The sequence below is a fragment of the Podarcis filfolensis genome (assembly GCF_964270895.1).
Source record: "Podarcis filfolensis genome assembly, chromosome: 3".
In the NCBI taxonomy this organism is placed as follows: Eukaryota; Metazoa; Chordata; class Lepidosauria; order Squamata; family Lacertidae; genus Podarcis; species Podarcis filfolensis.
Genome location: NC_139606.1, coordinates 62116902 through 62135622, shown reverse-complemented (window position 1 = coordinate 62135622; position 18721 = coordinate 62116902). Strand labels below are relative to the sequence as shown.

Below are 18721 nucleotides of genomic sequence, written 5' to 3'. Positions count from 1 at the left end.
CTGTGCACTTCTGCAGACAGTGAAATAGACTTTTTACACAGCACGACCCTGCACACTTATCACCAGAAGCACCCACTCATGTTGTATCATACTGTTGTGGTGCACTCAGCTTGTGGGGACTTTATCACCTGATCCTCCTCCTAGTCCCTTCTCGAACCCTAGCTATATACCAGTACTTCTATCTTACTAATCATATGTATTTTGGAAGTATGCCCGATATTTAATCAGAACCTGGAAGTACAGATGCATGAGGTTCATTGCATGTTGAAGTAATCATTATCCATTTTGGCAGATTTTGAAAGAACATACAATCCAGTGCATTACCAACTAGTCCATCAGATGGTGATGGATTGTCTTCCTGATAGCCTTCTGTGCTTAGCAGGTGATAGTCCTGTTGGATGCAGCTTGTTGACACTTCCATTGGAAATAGTAGACTCCATAAAAAACCAGTGAGCAAATAGCACACCAATCCTCAAAAGTAGGTTTTAAAAGGGTGCATTGTGGGTGGTAGTAAGGTACTTTTATAAAGTTTTCGTGAAGAACAACCTCCTGGATCAGACCAAAAGTCCTTTTTTAAAAGCATCCTGCTCTTGGTGTAGAAAGTGAAAATGGGAGAACATGTTGTTTTAATGCTGCATATGTTCGTGAAGGGGGCCTCAGGGCAGCAAGAACCTTACCTGGATACTGGATTTGGCTTTGGTAGTGGTGTTTTTTGCTCTGAAGTTTGTTGTTGTACTTTTATGGATGGCTAATAGAAGTGACAGGGATGTGGGTGGCGCTGTGGGTTAAACCACAGAGCCTGGGACTTGCCAATCAGAAGGTCGGCGGTTCGAATTCCCCGCGACGGGGTGAGCTCCCGTGGCTCAGTCCCAGCTTCTGCCAACCTAGCAGTTCGAAAGCACATCAAAGTGCAAGTAGATAAATAGGTACCACTCCGGCAGGAAGGTAAACGGCCTTTCCGTGCGCTGCTCTGGTTCTCCAGAAGCGGCTTAGTCATGCTGGCCACATGACCTGGAAGCTGTCTGCAGACAAACGCCGGCTCCCTCGGCCTATAGAGTGCGATGAGCGCTGCAACCCCAGAGTCGGCCACAACTGGACCTAATGGTCAGGGGTCCCGTTACCCTTTAGCTAATAGAAGTGCCAGCAAACTGCACTATTCAATTTCTGAGATGATTATCCCCTTCTGTGTCCCTGTTAGGTACTCTTATGGTCTGGTTTTATTCTGTTTTGTTCCTCTCTTGTTCAACAGATCTGAGTAGGGGTGGGAGAGAGTAAGTTTCCAGTGACAGCTGATAAAGTCAGACCTGAAATTTCAGGCTCTGTGACCCTTGGATGTCACTCTTATGAGTAAAGGATACTGTGAGGGTTTTTTTAGTTGGGACGCACCCTTTAATTATGAGTGCTCTCTTCTTAAATACATTCACCATTAGTCCAGCCAAACCTCAGTAATCATACACTGAAACTGAATTAGAACACAGCAAGCTAATGATGCCTACATTCTTGTCCCTTTATGTGAAGCTAACTACTCAATTAGGTGTGATTATCTACTGAGCTGCCCTGTGCTATGTTTACATTTGGAAGTTGAAAAGCCTTTTAAAGTTTTGGCAGTATGGAGAGGTGTTTGGTTAAACCTCACAAAACGATGGGGCTCCCAGGGGGAAACTTCCAAGGAGTAAAGTGGCCTGGCAATGTGTATTCTGTGCAGATTAGTCTGCTATAAGTGACTTGCACTGTACCAGGGCCAATGTGAAATTCATTGCTACTCCTTGCGAAACCTTTGGATCTTTACTCAAATCGGGTTAAAAACTGTTGATTATTTTCAACAAAAGACATTAGCAGCTGGCCAATGTAAATAAGGCTGCATTAAGAAAGGAGTTCTTGCTTAAGCATCTTGAGAGTATTTTCATGGCCCAGGTTTGGACCAATCACAAGTACCTCTATATAGGAACATTACATGGAGGAATCAATGTTTCATGGACACGTTTGCAACAGGATCCTAGACTTGTGTCCTGTGCACTGATTCATCAGCAGAAAACTGCAATAGATGACTAATCTTTCTCATCTGCTTTCTCATATGATTCCTTTAAAAGGTCTGTTTGTGAGCTCAGAGCATTATGTTACACAAGGGCCCTAAGGCAAGTCTACCACACTATGGGAAACTCCCAGTGTAACTTCGTTGTAGTCCTGGCTGTAGGAAATTCCCAAGTCAAGCGGAAAAACCTTAGGACTAGAGTTGGTTGGGTAAAGAACAGCAACTCCAGATGAGAATGGCAAGTCTGAGTAAAGCATGCAAAGGTGATGGGAGGTTATTTCTCTTGTGAAAAATAGCCAAAAAAAAAAAACAAAAACAAAAACACCCAACCCATGTGATATAGTGGATTTGGTGCATGGAAACTTGAAAGTTCAAATCCACACTTGGATATAAAACTCGCAGAACCATAAAACTAATAATTGGACTGCTTTTCAAGTCTAATTCACTTCAATGTGTTGTTCTGAAAATAAAACGGAAATATAAGGAAATGCACACATGCTCTTGAAAGAAAGATACATCTACAAATGTAATTAATCAATCTCTTCCAGTGTTCCCCCCTTTGAAGAGTTCATATATTCTGAACAAGATCCCCATTCATGGGACTGACTGCTAAGTTGCAAGCTAGTCTTAAAAAATAAATAAAAACTTTGGCATAAATGAAGGATCAACAAACACTTGTCCCTCTTTTTAAAGCACCCCAACACTGATTGTGCACTGATGCTTGGCGTGCCAATAGTAGTAATAAAAAAATAGGTACATGCACCACTTTTAATTTGTAGTGCATTTTTTCAGATTGTATGAATAAATTATACATTTGCTGGAAAAAAATGTTACATTAGTTTTAGTGCTGATTGAGAGTGAGCAAATTAGTGCAGCTGCCCTCTGCTTTAAGAGTTTCCTATATACAGTATAGAGAAAGCATGGTAGGCAAGCCAGTGTTTGCTTTAATTTTCTCTTGACAATTTTACTGATTTTGGACAGAAAACTGTGGCTTGAATTTAAGTTCAAAAACACAAAAATTGGAATAGGGGAGAGAAGGAGACAATTTATTCAAGATTTGCCGGAGTACTATGAGGATAAACCCAGTTAATAGCTTATTTACTTGAACACTGCTGCTTCAATACTTCAAAAATTGTATATGGATCTTCTGTAGGCAGTTTACTTTTTTGTTTTTAATTTTAAAGGGATATCAAAACAAGTGTTCTCATGTGTAATATGTTACACATCGGTATGTTATGTATTGTCCTAGTAAGATTTATGTTCTCTCTTGTTCATTACAATTCCTCTAGCCTTTCTTGCAAGGCCTAGTTTTTCTTTTAATGAGCATTCACACAGTCAGACAGTGGGGGGGGGAGGGGTGTGTGAACATAGTGCATTGATTTTGATTGCAGCATTATTCTACACTCGACTTATATAAAATAAAGAAGTCCATTGTACAGAGCACAGTAAGGGATGGGAGGAGAGAATCATTTTCCCCCTGTAATTGGACAGCAACTATAAAAGCTTGAATCACTTGCAATAATAGAGACTGCAGTGCATGGCAGATTTTTTTTTTTAAATTAGGTTTGGGTTTTTTTTTTAGTGTGAAGCAGGGGAAGGATAATTAAAAAACTGGATATGGGTTGGACCAAGTGAGTTTGTGCACTTGATTTTGCTTGTAATATATCTGAATTATAAGATCTATAACTGAATATTGCTATGGACATGTAAAAGTCTATGGCCTATAGATGACAATCTTTTACATTCATTTTGTCTCGTGCAGATAATATAAATGTACCAGGAAGCCATGGAGAATTGCGGTTTCCATAAAATCTGAGATGTCTGCTTGTGACAGTCTACATACAGTACTCCTTTCTGAAGAGAATTGTTTCTTGAGAATTTAGTAAAATTTGACATGGTTTCAAGTGCTGCAGAACTGTGAAAAGGGAGAAATAGGTTGCTGTTGATAGCCATTGAGATGAATCTTTGGGCTAGTGGTGGGGTAGGGAGAGGAGGCTATATCTAAGCTATTTTATGTGGTATGCAATTAGTAAACCGGAAAAAATGGAAACAGGCAAATTTTTGCAGAGCAAAAATAAATACACCATAATGACTTTGCTTCCCTTAATCAAATGTATGTGTAATGAAATCAATCCAACTTGTGTTCTGTGTTAAGCACTGGTTAGAGGTATCTGTTGGCTGCCACCTGCTTTATTTAATACAGGCAACAACCATTTTGCACGGGGGTTGTGTTCCTGACCCCCCGCATGCATCAGCAGAGCATGTAAAAGCCTGCTCCTCCCAGTTCCACACCCTCCCTGCTCTGTCCTACCCGCATTACACTCCCTTTCACTGCTGTTTAGAATATTGCTTGTGTTGTAAGACTTCCAGGTACTACAGTGGTACCTCAGGTTACATACGCTTCAGGTTACATACGCTTCAGGTTACAGACTCCGCTAACTCAGAAATAGTACCTCAGGTTAAGAACTTTGCTTCAGGATGAGAACAGAAATCGTGCTCCGGCAGCGTGGCGGCAGTAGGAGGCCCCATTAGCTAAAGTGGTGCTTCAGGGTTAAGAACAGTTTCAGGTTAAGAACGGACCTCCGGAACGAATTAAGTACTTAACCCGAGATACCACTGTATATGACTTCAGCTACTGTAATTGCTTAAGGTCTTTATGCAGGAATAAGGAGTCATTGGTTCAAGATGAAGAACAGCTTTTATATTCCCAGTTATATATCCCCTTTTATACTATATCTCCAGATGTAAAAGTTTCCTGATACATCTAAACTGGGAATATGTGAGTTAAGCTCTTACTACAGCCCTGGCATGGAAACTGAACCAACCCATGATTTGCAATCCTGACTTGAAGTAGGAGCTTAAGTCAGTTTTCAACTTCAGATGAAATAGAAACTGGGTTAAAAGTGAGAGAAAGGTAAAGGAAAAGAGGAGAGGTGGTTTTATTCACAGTAGACCCATTGAAATTAATGGACTTAGTCATGCTCATTAATTTCAGTGGGTCTGCTTTGACTAAAACGTCGTTGAATATCCCCCCCCCCCCCGTGCTTGTTTGTGGTCTAGTAAAGTATGGTGTAGTGAACCAAGATCATTGCATCTGAACCACACCTTTAAGTAAGACCAGTAGTTAAAGATTCAGCAGTTCTATTTGCTTTTCTCAGTGTGCCATTGTTGTCTGGTGAAGGTGATGAGCAGCTGGACTTTGAAGCAAGTCAGCCGAGTACACCCCAAAGTTGGGAGGAGAGCCTAGGGAGTTTTTGACAGCAGCATGGTGGGGTTCAGGTTGTTTGGTGGAAAACCCTGAAGATGCTTGGCCACATTGGCAACCTTCTACACTGCCCTTTCATTGTCTGAATAGGGAAGATGAGCAGAGGATGGGGACAAGGAAGGTTGGCCACTGCTGCCTGAAAGCACTAGGGGTGCCTTCAGTAAGCATCATCTCAAGCCAGCACACTTACCAGCACACCTACTTCTCTGCCAATTTTCTCCTGGGTAAAAGCCGTGGGGGCAGGAGCTGGTGGTCAAAGAAGAAGGTAGTCAGGCATTTGACAAGTGCTTGTTCAGCAAGGCCAGCTGAAACTTTTGGATCTGTACATATCGATAATAAGCTACATAAGTGGATTATAACAACTATTGGAACTCAATTCATATGTGGTTTCTGTCATTAAGTTGTAAATTTAGGGAAGTACATAATGTTGATAACAGCAGGGATGGAGAACCCCCAGCAGTTATTGGACTCCAGTCCAGTCAGCCGCAGCCAGCATTCCCAGTGGTCATGGATGATGGGAACTGTAGTCCGGCAATATTTGGAGGGCCACATGCTCCCTCTCCCATTTGCAAAACTGTGTAGGGAATAGTTTTGTCTGTCCCTCCTTCCCTTATGTGCCCACACCCATCTGATGCAAATTTCAAAACTCAAATCATTTTTAATGCTAGCAATTGCTTAAAATTCCAGAGTAATAAGTACTTGTGGTTTGGTATGCAATGCCATAATCACATGGCTAGTTTGGATAATTATGTTGTATTGACAATAAATGTTAACTTAGACATGCTAAAACTATGGGTTAGGCTTGCGGTGGTTTCAAAGAGTATATTTCAGTCTTGATTTGGACTGTTATCAGCATGTTAAATTTGGAATATGCTTGGAAAAAAATATCCTCTCAACTAAATTAGCAGTATTAGTGCTTTCCCCTCATATTTTTAGAAACTGGCATGTCAATACTGTTCTCTCTGTGATTTATTCATACAACTGCTGGAATTGGGCACTGGCATTCCAAGAGTTTTCAGAATTCTAGGAATTTTTTTTTTTTTAAGCTACCGTACTTTTAGGTTGTATCTTAGCTGGACATAGTGATTTGTTTTTGTTTGATTCCTTTGAACTTTAAGATTTCTTTCAAAAATGTCCCTTAGGAGAATGCTTGAGTATAAAAATTCCTATATAGAAATATTCTGCGTATAGATCTGATTTAACTTGTTCTTAGCTTAAATTGCAGTCATGTTGATCTTAATAAATTTGGGTGTTAGGTAGAGCTGCTGTTCTGTGTGTCTATGTACAGCTGTCTGCATTTTTGGACTCTCCTTGGGAGTGTAGATAGCTAGCTGGGCAGTCATAATGAGCTCCTTTACTTCAAAAAAAAAAGGTACTGCTATACCACTGAGCATTGGTATGGTTGTTTAATGACTGGATGGCCCAGGGAGACCAATATGAATATTATTAAGCACTAGATATTTAAGAAGAGCATGATAGGCAAGTAATTTTTAAGTGCCTCCATGTTGTATGATTAACTTTGTAATAGCAGTGGGTTTCTTGGCTTTTCCAATGTGTGTTTGTGTGGTTCACCATTAGACATGTGATAGATGGAGCACGTCTATTTGCCATACGTTAAAGTATCATGCTTTTAAATTGGCAGGCCTGATTTAATGATTACCAACTTAAATCATGTTCCCCTGCTGGAAGACACCACGGTCAGGCACAGTAATATACTTTGCCTGATTAGCTGCACCTGCTGACCCATCCCCAGGGCAAAAGAAAGGCCTTTTCCTGCTGGTATAAATCTCAAATGATGATCGCTGTCTCCATTTCTTCCTTCCCTTGCATTTTTTGTCTGCTTGCCCTACTCTTTTGGTTTGGCATGTGTCTAAATATAAATGAGGTACCGATATATGAATGGCTGTGCTTTTTTGTTGTAGTTATGCATTTAGCAGATTTGGTAGATTACTGTCATACTTTTTCTTACACTGTAGTTAAGTGCAGTTAAGTCATGGGAACTACTCATCCATAGTGCCGCCATCTTGCCAGAATATTACCTCAGCTTGCTTTTCTCTCATCCATCACACCACCACGTCCAGGCTCTCCCAATTCAGATGTTATGGAGAAATAGAACTCGGTGTCATCAGCATACTGATGGCGACTTGTCCCCAGACACCAAACAACCACTTCTGTGGCTCCATATAGATATTAAATAGCATTGCAGATAAGATGGTGCTCTGCAGTACTCAGTAACACAGCTGCCAGGGAGCTAAAAAGCAGTCTCCCAATGTAACTCTCTGGACATGGTCCTGAAGGTAAAATTGGAACCTCTCAGAGCTAGCCTAGTATTATACCATAATTAATGGTATGAAAATCTGACAAGCAAAATAAGAAACAAGAACAAGGTTGCATTCCCCCTTCTTTGCTCTCTACAGGGGTCATCTCTCATGGTGACCAATCAAACCCAATCCCATGGCCAGGCCTCAATCCAGATTGAAATGGATCTAAATAGTCTGCATCATCCAAGAATGCTTGTAGCTGCCCCATCACAACCCTCTCCACCACCTTCCCCCAAAATCGAGTGTTTGTGACTGCAATACTTGTTCCAGTCTAAGGGGTCTATGGCCAGTTTCAAGGCAGCAGGGACCCTTACGCAAGGAAGCATTAACCGGGCTCTGGACCCAACCAGTCAACCGTCTGCTAGATTTAGTAAGCCAGGAGAGACTGAGGTCAGAGGGCATGTGGTCATATGTATTACCGCTAGCACCTTATCTACATCATTTCTCAATTTCACTTCAGCCACATAAATTAGCCTAGCACATTGGTTGTCAGTTAGCGGATTGGAACCCATTACCGGGTCACAACCTGACCTCCTACAATGCAGATGTATGGGGGGGGGGGAAGTAGGAAATGAATCCTTTAATGCATGTTTGTGTTAAAGGTAGGCCACAGGGCTGAAACATTAAAGGCTACTGCTAGCATGTTCAAAACAGGAAGTCATACAAATCAACATTTTAAAAAGATCGACAACAGTAGTACTATGACAACTTTAGTTTCACTTCTATAATGTAACAAAATTACAAAGTCCAAAATGCAGCATTTCCCTACAAACAGAACATGGGGAAGAAGAAACTATAATTATTCTCTTGTGCCTTCGAACTTGGCTCAAAATTTCACCATATCTACACAAATAGGGAATGCCTTGGGCTGAAACTCACAAACCTGTTTGGAACTGTGAGCTTGCACATACCTTTCTTGACTTAAAGCTCTCTGAGGCATTACCCTTTGTACGCCTGATGGCTTTTGTTTGACCTGTTCTTATTTAAAAAGTGGTGGGTAGTGGCAGACCTAGAGGCTACTTGTGGGAAAAGGGGGTAAGTTTAAGTTGGATAGGAATAGAGAAGTCCTAATGATAGGTCCTGAAGGGACGCAGGTGGCGCTGTGGGTTAAACCACAGAGCCTAGGACTTGCCGATCAGAAGTTTGGCGGTTCGAATCTCCACAACGGGGTGAGCTCCCGTTGTTTGGTCCCTACTCCTGCCAACCTAGCAGTTCGAAAGCACGTCAAAGTGCAGGTAGATAAATAGGTACCGCTCCGGCGGGAAGGCAAACGGCGTTTCTGTGTGCTGCTCTGGTTTGCCAGAAGTGGCTTAGTCATGCTGGCCACATGACCCGGAGGCTGTACGCCAGCTCCCTCGGCCAATAAAGCGAAATGAGCACCACAACCCCAGAGTCGGTCACGACTGGACCTAATGGTCAGGGGCCCTTTACCTTTAATGATAGGTCAGTCGATAGAGCACGAGTCTCTTAATCTCAGAGCTGTGGGACCTACCTTGGGTGAAAGATTCCTGCATTGCATGGGTTGGACTAGATTATCCTCGTGGTCCTTTTCAAATCTACAATTCTATTATTTTACTACCACATCCCAAAATATAGACACATCTATGCATATCACTACTTTATTTATTACCGTCCCTTAACCCTAAGGTACCAGGTCTCATCCTCACCATACAATTAAAACACATTTCAGACAGATGGCTCTTCTCAAAGAATCCTAGGTAGTGAAGTTTACCTATCACAGGAGTACAGTCCCAACACCCTTAACAAACTACAGTTCCCAGGATTCTTTGGGGGAAGTCATGTGCTTTAAATGTAAGATGTAGATGTGACCACAGTCTTTTGGACTGAAATCTACTGTATCTTTATACCATATATTTGTTCAAAACTATATAATAATATGAAAACCTTCAGGTTTCACTTTAAGAAAGCTGTAGACAAAGAGCATGTTATTGTTGTGATGTAGCCATAATTGTGGTATGGCCACCCAGAATACTAAACCATGTTTCCTTGCTATTTGCACCTAGTGGAACTTCCCAGATACAGTGCACATAACTCACAAAGAACACCCAAGCAACTCAGGAAAGCCTGGGCTTATCAGCTGCCAACATGTTCTGTTCTATGGGACATCCAATCAGAAGCTGGGATGGCTTCTGTAATTCCAGGATGTCCCGGTCAAATCCAGGACTGTTGATGGGTATGCCATAATAGTAGGTAGTGGATGAATTTCTTCAGGGCGTGGAGATAAGACATCATGAACTCTTCAACTACTGCAAATCAGGCTGGTCACAAAAGCAACCCCACTGTTCACACTAGTGTAAAGGAGCTGGCCTCTTTTTTGAAGAAGGGTTTCTTCAGTCATTGCTAAAATGTTTTTAAATACGTATACTAGTCCTATAAACTTCATGTATGCATACCTGTATAATAGAAAACAACAACACTAAAATCCACAGTTAGTTACCTCACTGTGACCAAACAAAAGCTGTTGATGGTGATAGATAATTGCAGGTCATGTTGAGCATGTTACCAAGGCAGTTTTTATCCTAATTTTTCATCCTCGCAAAAAATCTTACTGGGTTTTAGGTCTCTATTTTGTTCAGTTTTTATTATGTTACATTTTATGCTCTAAACATTCACTGTCATTTCACTTATGGATGGCTACTTAAAGATTTGTTCTGGTCTTCACAGCTTCAACCCAGCTTATTGTCTCCTAGGAACATCATTAATGTGTTGTTTATTTTTCTCTTCCAGGTAATTAATGAACACATTTTTAAAAGACTGGACATAGCCAACTCCAATGGCTCTGATCCAAATGCTTATTCCAGCACTGTGTGTTGGTGCATGTGCAAACTGTAATGTTTTGGACAACTTCCCAGAGAAGTAGCATGGCGAATTATCTGTACTTTTCCTTTCTTTTTTAACAGCATTAAAGTCACAAGAAATTATTATTATTTTAGTAGCCCTTCACATATCACAGCAAATAGTCCCCATTACAGCACTAACCCACGATCACATCTCAGAAACCCATATATTTTCCTGTGCCCTTTCTGCTGTCACAGTCCCAAGGCCCACATGACTGTAACTACTTCCACACTCCCTCTTCTGACACCACTGGTTTCAGCCAACCTCTGAGTAGCTGAGAGGGACAGGGGAGCTGCATTCATGACTATAGAGTCTGCTTCAGAGTCTTCTGTGAGAAACTGATGCTTCTGCAGATGGAGCATAGAAAGAAGGGTTGTCGCGAGAGGATTTTCCTGGTATGTCCTCAGATGTGTACCTTTGAATGTTGTGTTGAAATCTTCCTCCTTTCTTTGGTTCACCAAGGTTCTGGAGTGGCCTTGTGAGATGGTGTACTTGTTTTTATCAGTGAATATCTCAATTTGGAAAAAAACGCGTATTGATTTCCCCTAATAAAACAATTTGTGCTTTTACATGCATGTGCACTTTCTAGTTATATAGAGGGCCATTTTGTGGGAGTTTTCACAGGGCTGCCAACTCCTGAAGTTTTTTTGTGAGGAAAGCATGATTCCCACAAGATTTGGATAGCTTTAAAATAGGATTACACTAACTCATGGAGGATAAGGCTATGTTTTCACGTTCACTGTTGGAGGCAATCTGCCTCTATATACCAGTTGTAGGGACTCGCAAGTGGAGAAGAGTGTTGTTGCCGGCTTTGGAAAGGTGTGTGGCCTTGGAAAATTTCATGATCAAAATACCTGATAATGTAATTGTTTTATTCCTTATGTTAAACACTTTGAAGGTGTTGGTTTTTTCATCCTCAAGCGGTATGAAAAGTTTTCATTATGATTTTTTTTCCATTGTGGTTCTAAACTTTAGTTATAAAGACATGAACATTCTGAGGTATATGGTAATATCATAGAAACGGCTCATATATACACTGTATCACTCATTAGTATTATGTTGTATAGTGCTTCTTTTGGGGCAGAGATGGGAGACAATGAATGAGACTGGGAATGGGCTTTAGTAGGTAAAAATGGGGAGGGAGGCAGGCAGGCAGTAGGCAGAGGAAAAATTAAGTATCCTTTCCCACCTGAAATCATACCCATTGCCTCATGTTGCACAACTTTTCATAGAATCATAGAATTATAGAGTTGAAAGTGATCCCGAGGTTTATCTAGTCCAGGTATAGGCAAACTCGGCCCTCCAGATGTTTTGGGACTACAGTTCCCACTATCCCTGACCACTGGTCCTGTTAGCTAGGGATGATGGGAGTTGTAGTCCCAAAACACCTGGAGGGCTGAGTTTGCCTATGCCTGATCTAGTCCAACCCCTGCAATGCAGGAATCTCAACTAGAACTCATCAAGTGGTTGGCCATCCAACCTCTGCTTAAAAATCTCCAATGAAGGAGAGTCCGCCACATACTGTAGGCATCCATTTCACTATTGAACAGTTCTTACTGCCAGAAAGTTCTTCCTGATTTTTAGTCAGAATCTCCTTCTTGTAACTTGAAGCCATTGGTTCGGGTCCAAGCCTCCAGAGCAGGAGAAAGCCAGTTTGCTCCATCTTCCATGTGGCCCTTGATCATCTTGGTTGCCCTTCTCTGCACACATTCTTAAATTGTGCTCCGCAGAACTTGACACAGGACTTGAGGTGTGGTCTGACCAAGGCAGAATAGAGCGGGACTGTTATTTCTTTTGACAGGGACACTATACTTTTGCTGAATAGCTTTCACTTTTTTTGCTGCTGCATCACACTGTTGACTCTTGTTAAGCTTGTGGTTTATTAAGACCCCTAGTTCCTTTTTGCATGTCCTGGCAATCCACTGGCAATCCAGGTGTTCACCTTCTTATATTTGTGTGGCTGATTCTTCCTGACTACGTGCAGAATCTTACATTTGTCCCTAATGAAATGCATTTTGTTAGGTTTGGCCCAGTTTTCTAATCTGTTAAGGTTATCTTGAATCCCAATTCTATCTTCATCATTGGCTACCCCCCCCAATTTGGTGTCATTTGCATGCCCTCAATTCCTTCATCCAAATCCTTTAAGGTAAAGGTAAAGGGACCCCTGACCATTAGGTCCAGTTGTGGCCGACTCTGGGGTTGCGGCGCTCATCTCGCTTTATTGGCCGGGGGAGCCGGCATACAGCTTCCAGGTCATGTGGCCATCAGGACTAAGCCGCTTCTGGCGAACCAGAGCAGCGCACAGAAACGCCGTTTACCTTCCCGCTGGAGCGGTACCTATTAATCTACTTGCACTTTGACGTGCTTTCGAACTGCTAGGTCGGCAGGAGCAGGGACTGAATCCCCTGTTGCGGGGATTCGAACCGCTGACCTTCTCATCGGCAAGCCCTAGGCTCTGTGGTTTAGACCACAGCGCCACCCCAAATCCTTTTTAATGGTGTTGATCAACAACAGCCCCACTTGACTGCTGCACCCCACTTGCCACTTTTTTCCAGGATGGCAAGGAACCATTAGTGAGCATGAAAAGAAGGCTCTACCGCTATTTTGTGTAGTTTCAACTTTACTCGGAGAACAAAATGGCTCTTCTGTCTTTTTTTAAAAATTTTTTTTGTTATCACAGATATAGAATACCGCCAATAAAAGAAGTACAAAAAAGTCAATGAAACATCCCAAATCCAGTTCAAGGCATAATCAACAATATGCAAAAACAGTAGGCTAACCTGGGACAAACAGTGATTTTTAAAGTGTGCCTAAGTTCCTGTTTGGGCTGTGCCTAGTTCTAGTATTTTCACAGGACACCTTAGGTTTGCAGGAAACCATTGGTGACATTCAAGTGTAATAACAATTGGCTCTTGATTGTTTGTTTTCCTTACTTGCACCATAAGCCTCTCTGTGTGTGCTCACATGTATACAATATGAAAACTAGCCAAATAAAGCACTTCAAAAGTAACACATTCCAGAGCAATTACAAAAAAAAGTTACAAAGAGCCAGAATTTGGCAATTCATAGGAAACTGCTGAGGTAGATTAAGGGTGATTTATTTTTCCTGATGCTGACCAGTAGATGAATATGAGCTGCTTTCAGTGCGAAAGCGCTGACAAGGGAGATAAAACAAATGTATTTAGGTTTGTACTGTGCTAGGCGTGGTTGAAGAGGCGCAGTTGTCTTTCTCTCCCTTCTTAAATAGAGTGGCTGGGTTCCCCCCCCTTTTCCTTTTTTGGAATGAGAGGAGGTGGGAGATGGGGACGTTCCACAGTGTTGTTTAGAAATCGGTGGGTTGGGCAGCAGCTTCCTATAGCAGCAGGAGTTGGCTCGCTGCCATGCTTCTCGGCTGTGCGCTTGAATGGGGAGGACTGGGGAACAGCTGTACCTAGCACTGGTGCACTGCACTCTCTGCAAACAGGACCCTTTCACTTCCCTCCATGGAACAGTCCCAGGATGTTTTGCCTGAAAGGTAAGGGGACTTTTTGGAAGTTATGCAACTCTCCTGTATAGCTGTTGCTGCCCGCCCCCCCCCCGGCAATCACAGGCTAGCAGCCCTCTTTTACAACTCTCAGAAGTTTATGAGAAGTTTAATCTTTAGTCTTGTTCTTGAGTCAGAGGGCAGCACAGATCCACATAACCCTTTGTGCTTTATTAGCAGGGAGAAGACTCGTTCCTGCTTGGAATCCTTCGAATGCTATGTGTAATCCTTTCCCATACAAAAGAGCAAGCTTGCTCTGTAGGTTTCAATTTGCTGAGCCTACCAAGCATTTGAAAAAGCATTGTCTGTGTTGTAGGAACTTTAGGAACAATTTATTGGATGAAGCATGTGCACTGACCATGCTAGTTAATAGGATCTGCCAGACAATACCTTCATTTAATTATTTTCAAAACAGTATGTGGTCTAATGAATGCCTGGAGAGAATGATGAAATTTTTTGTCATTATATAAATGCAAAACCAAACTATGCCAGTTATTTCTTTTCATGGTGAATGTTGATAAGTGTGTGAATGTGATCAAGGACAGAGGCAACATTACTACAAGTTAGTTTCTTTATAAAATTTGGTATTAACTTTGAGTCTTATTTTAGATTAAGTAGTAGCGTGCGCGCGCACACACACACACACATACACACAGTATGTTCACCTTTCTTAAAACAATCCTGCCCAAAGTATATGTGAATTTCCTTAGGCTTGGTGTTTCTGCTATTGGAATAATTCAGAGATGTGTAATTGTTAATAGAAATCAGTGGCTCTTCACTTTAAGTGTGTGTTTTTTTTGTTGATGTGACTAGAAGTAAAGATAATAATTTTTACAATGCACTGAATTCAAACTTATTTCAAAATATAACCAAATTACTAGTTAAGCTACTAATAGAAGCTCTCTTTATGTTTCTTTCTGTGCTAACAGCTGTATATTATATATGATGTTTTCAATGGAGGAAAATATTATTATTAATGACCAAGAATTTCAGAATTCCTGTGTTCATTGTAAGCTAGGGCATTTCCACATGTTCAGTGGGATGTGATGCATATTGTATATGTATGTGTGTGTGTGTGTGTGTGTGTGTGTGTGTGTGTACACACACACACACACACACACACGCACACTGCCCTATACCCAGAGTTCTAAGGGCGGTTCACAGAACAAAATAAAAAAACAAACCACAAAATATATAATAAAAACAGTCCCCCCAAAAAACCACATACTTGCCTTCATTTCTCCCTAATTTATACCAATTTGCATAAAGCATTATTAACTGATGATCTCAGAATGCTAAGTCATCACAGTTGTTGCTTTTTTAAATACATTTTTATTGTTACCGGATTATTTTTGTTTATTTTAAATAAAAAGAAAACACCTCTCTTTTCTTTATTGGCCTGACCTGAACCCCTAGCTACACTTGCAAAATGTTTGCACAAGGATCCATCTGCACCTACCTCTTTAAAAACAACACTTTTGTTTGCTGCATTGGGCACTTTAAAAGTGTTCACGTATGCTAATACTTGCTCCTTTGTCCCTTAATAATGTGGCCGGGGACCTCAGACTGCTTTCAAAGAGGACCAGCAAAGGCAGCAGGAAGCATCAGTGATTTGTGCTTCCTGTTGTATCATCTTCCCCACCCCCCACCCCTCATCAGTGTTTGCAAGGAATCTCTTGCATCTCCCTTAGCAGGCTCTTTCCCACAAAGATTGCTGTAGGGAAATTGGTGGATAGACTGTTTGCAGTTGGAAATGACGGGGCCTTCATTATGGTATCCCCCCATGTTGCTCTTGCCAGGTAGACACTCTCATAGTTGTATTTAAAATCCCTGTTCACCGGGGTAGGGACGAGGACGTAGGTGCCAATGAAGGCCTCCATGTGCACCCACAGGTGCAAATACAATAACATATGTATTTTAATCACGCTCATTAGCAGATTTAGTAATACTGTAAGCTTCAGCTTCTGTGAGGGGATATTTCACACTGGATATTGTAATATACTAGCATTTCTACTGGAATGCTAGGGCTGTCTAGATGCTAGAATTTAAAATGTCTATACAAGAACCACGTGGGACACGGGTGGCGCTGTGGGTTAAACCACTGAGCCTAGGGCTTGCCGATCAGAAGGTCGGCGGTTCGAATCCCCGCGACAGGGTGAGCTCCCGTTGCTTGGTCCCTGCTCCTGCCAACCTAGCAGTTCGAAAGCATGTCAAAGTACAAGTAGATAAATAGGTACCGCTCCGACGGGAAGGTAAACGGCGTTTCCATGCGCTGCTCTGGTTTGCCAGAAGTGGCTTAGTCATGCTGGCCACATGACCCAGAAGCTGTACGCCGGCTCCCTCGGCCAATAAAGCAAGATGAGCGCCGCAACCCCAGAGTCGGTCACGACTGGACCTAATGGTCGGGGGTCCCTTTGCCTTTACCTTATACAGAACCACAGCTATGCTCCCTTCTAAATGTTTACTTTGTGTAAGGTTTGTTATTATTCTTTGTGAAAAAGATTGATAAATACTATATTTTTTTGAAATCAGGCAGCTGAATAGACTGGATTAGGGAGAATGCGAAAGGAGAGTTGAGGTGAAAATATTCTTTTATTTCCAAAGTTACTTTCAAGTAAGGTCAGATTAGACACAGTATGTTAGCCAGGGTTGAAGAGAGAGCTTCTATTTGACTAGATCACTTAATGACTTCATGGTAAAGAAAATACAGAGGGTGCTGTAAAGAAGGTATGCAAGCTCTGCGACTGCACTTAAAGACACATATGCCACAGCCTTACATATTTTACAGCTGTGGATTTGGGGAAGGAGGACAGGAGGAATATTTTTCTGCTAATAATAGTAAGAAGTTATGTTGGAGGCCATCCCTGAAAAATCCAGAGCATGTGGTTATTGCTCCCTAGAGGAAAGATCTGTACTAGAAATGCTGATTTATCATCTCTCTTTTTTAAAAGACATCAATGACTTGCTCACCAGTTGTCTCGTGTGTAGTATACATGTAAGGACATTCCTTGGATTCTTTTCTTGGCAATGTTCTTAGCAAATATGTAAAGTTCAGAATCAGAAACAGATTTCCCCCCTGATGTCTCAAAGCACATGCATTTCCTAAGTCAAGCTAGGCAGCTTGTACTCAAAGGTGCGTTATTTTGTTCCTCCTAGGATGAAAGAGAATAAAACCGTGCCTGCTTTTATAGTATGAATCCCTCAATTTAAATTTGTGGTCATATTTTAATTATGCTAGGATTAATGAATCCAGTTGTGCTTCTTGTTCTCAACTCAGTAGTAAATCTATAATTGTTGTTAATATCAAGGCAAGGATTGCAACCAGAGTTTTACTAGCAAATAATTTATTTTGGACAACCTATATGAAAATGTATTTATTGGCACTAAAGTTTTCAGATGGATGTGGCAAGCTCTTCAGTTTCCCCTTCGCTATCATTTATCACCATAGTTTTAGCTCAAATATACTGTTTATATAATCATGTTAGACAGGCTCTTCCCTTGTAGGCTTTTCAGTCCATTTGCTTACTTGATGGAGAAAATCTGGAGTGAGAGCATCTTGGACAGATGACTGCCTATCTTCTCCTTGAAGACCTTCAGTGAAACCCACCACTGCCAAAAAGATTCTCCTAATGTTGAGCTGAAATCAATCCTCTTGTAGATTAAGCCCATTAGCCCTGCCCTCAATGGCAGCAGAGAAAAAAAGTATTTTTGTTCTTCTGTGTGAAAGCTCTTCAGGTTTTTTTTTTAAAAAAGCAACAATTTTTTTTCAATTTTCAATAACAAAAACAAACAAACTGAACAAATACAAAAGTAAGGTAAAAGTACCCCTGCCCGTATGGGCCAGTCGTGTCCGACTCTAGGGTTGTGCGCCCATCTCGCTTAAGAGGCCGGGGGCCAGCGCTGTCCAGAGACACTTCCGGGTCACGTGGCCAGCGTGACGAAGCTGCTCTGGTGAGCCGGCACCAGCGCAGCACACGGAAACGCCGTTTACCTTCCCGCTATAAAGTGGTACCTATTTATCTACTTGCACTTAGGGGTGCTTTCGAACTGCTAGGTGGGCAGGAGCTGGGACCGAAAGACAGGAGCTCACCCTGCCGCGGGGATTCGAACCGCCGACCATGCGATCGGCAAGCCCTAGGCGCTGAGGTTTTACCCACAGCGCCACCCGCGTCCCTAATACAAAAGTAAACACACCCAAATTTGTAAACATAATTTGTTACTCCACATTTAGATATACTACAAACAGGCATGCCTTTCAAGTATCAGAAGTTAGTGTGTTACCATGTTCTCTCTCAGTATTCTTCTTTCTTGAGGGCAAGAATGTTTAATGTTTCCTTGCAGGACATGTTCACAAAACAAACAATTTTCATATAAAGAAACAGTACTCTAGGGGAATGATTGGGAATCTGTGGACCTCCGAATGTGATGGGGGAGTTGTCATCAGCCCCAAACAGTTTGGCCAGTGGTCAAGACATCTACATTCCTGCTCTAGAGCATACAAATTTAAATTTACAAAAAGAAAAAAGGAGGGCTAGAGGAGCTTTAATTCCTGCAATTCCTAAAAAGTCTTAATGTGATCTCACATATGAATAAAGCAAGTTCTTATGGTCGTGTTAATTATGTACAGGTCAAGGAGTTTTATGTACTCATGTCTCTCTTAACTAGCAGCAGTAGCTTCTATTTGCAGTGACTGTGGGACACATTTCTTCACTCCTCTCAGT

At 41.7% G+C, this 18721-nt stretch overlaps 1 protein-coding gene across 12 annotated transcripts in view; it reads left to right on the top strand.

Annotated features, from left to right (window-relative positions):
- The window catches only part of NHSL1 (NHS like 1), a 140574-nt gene that overhangs the window by 49127 nt on the left and 72726 nt on the right, over positions 1-18721 (top strand). The window contains exon 1 of one of the 12 annotated variants that reach the window (XM_083607561.1): positions 13757-13991. The exons of 10 other annotated variants lie outside the window; for them this stretch is intronic. In XM_083607561.1, coding sequence (XP_083463687.1) covers positions 13760-13991 — 232 coding nt within the window. In that variant the 5' untranslated portion in view covers positions 13757-13759. Of the gene's footprint in view, positions 1-13756; positions 13992-18721 lie in introns of those variants that run through there. One more of the 12 variants, XM_083607553.1, reaches the window with a different exon arrangement.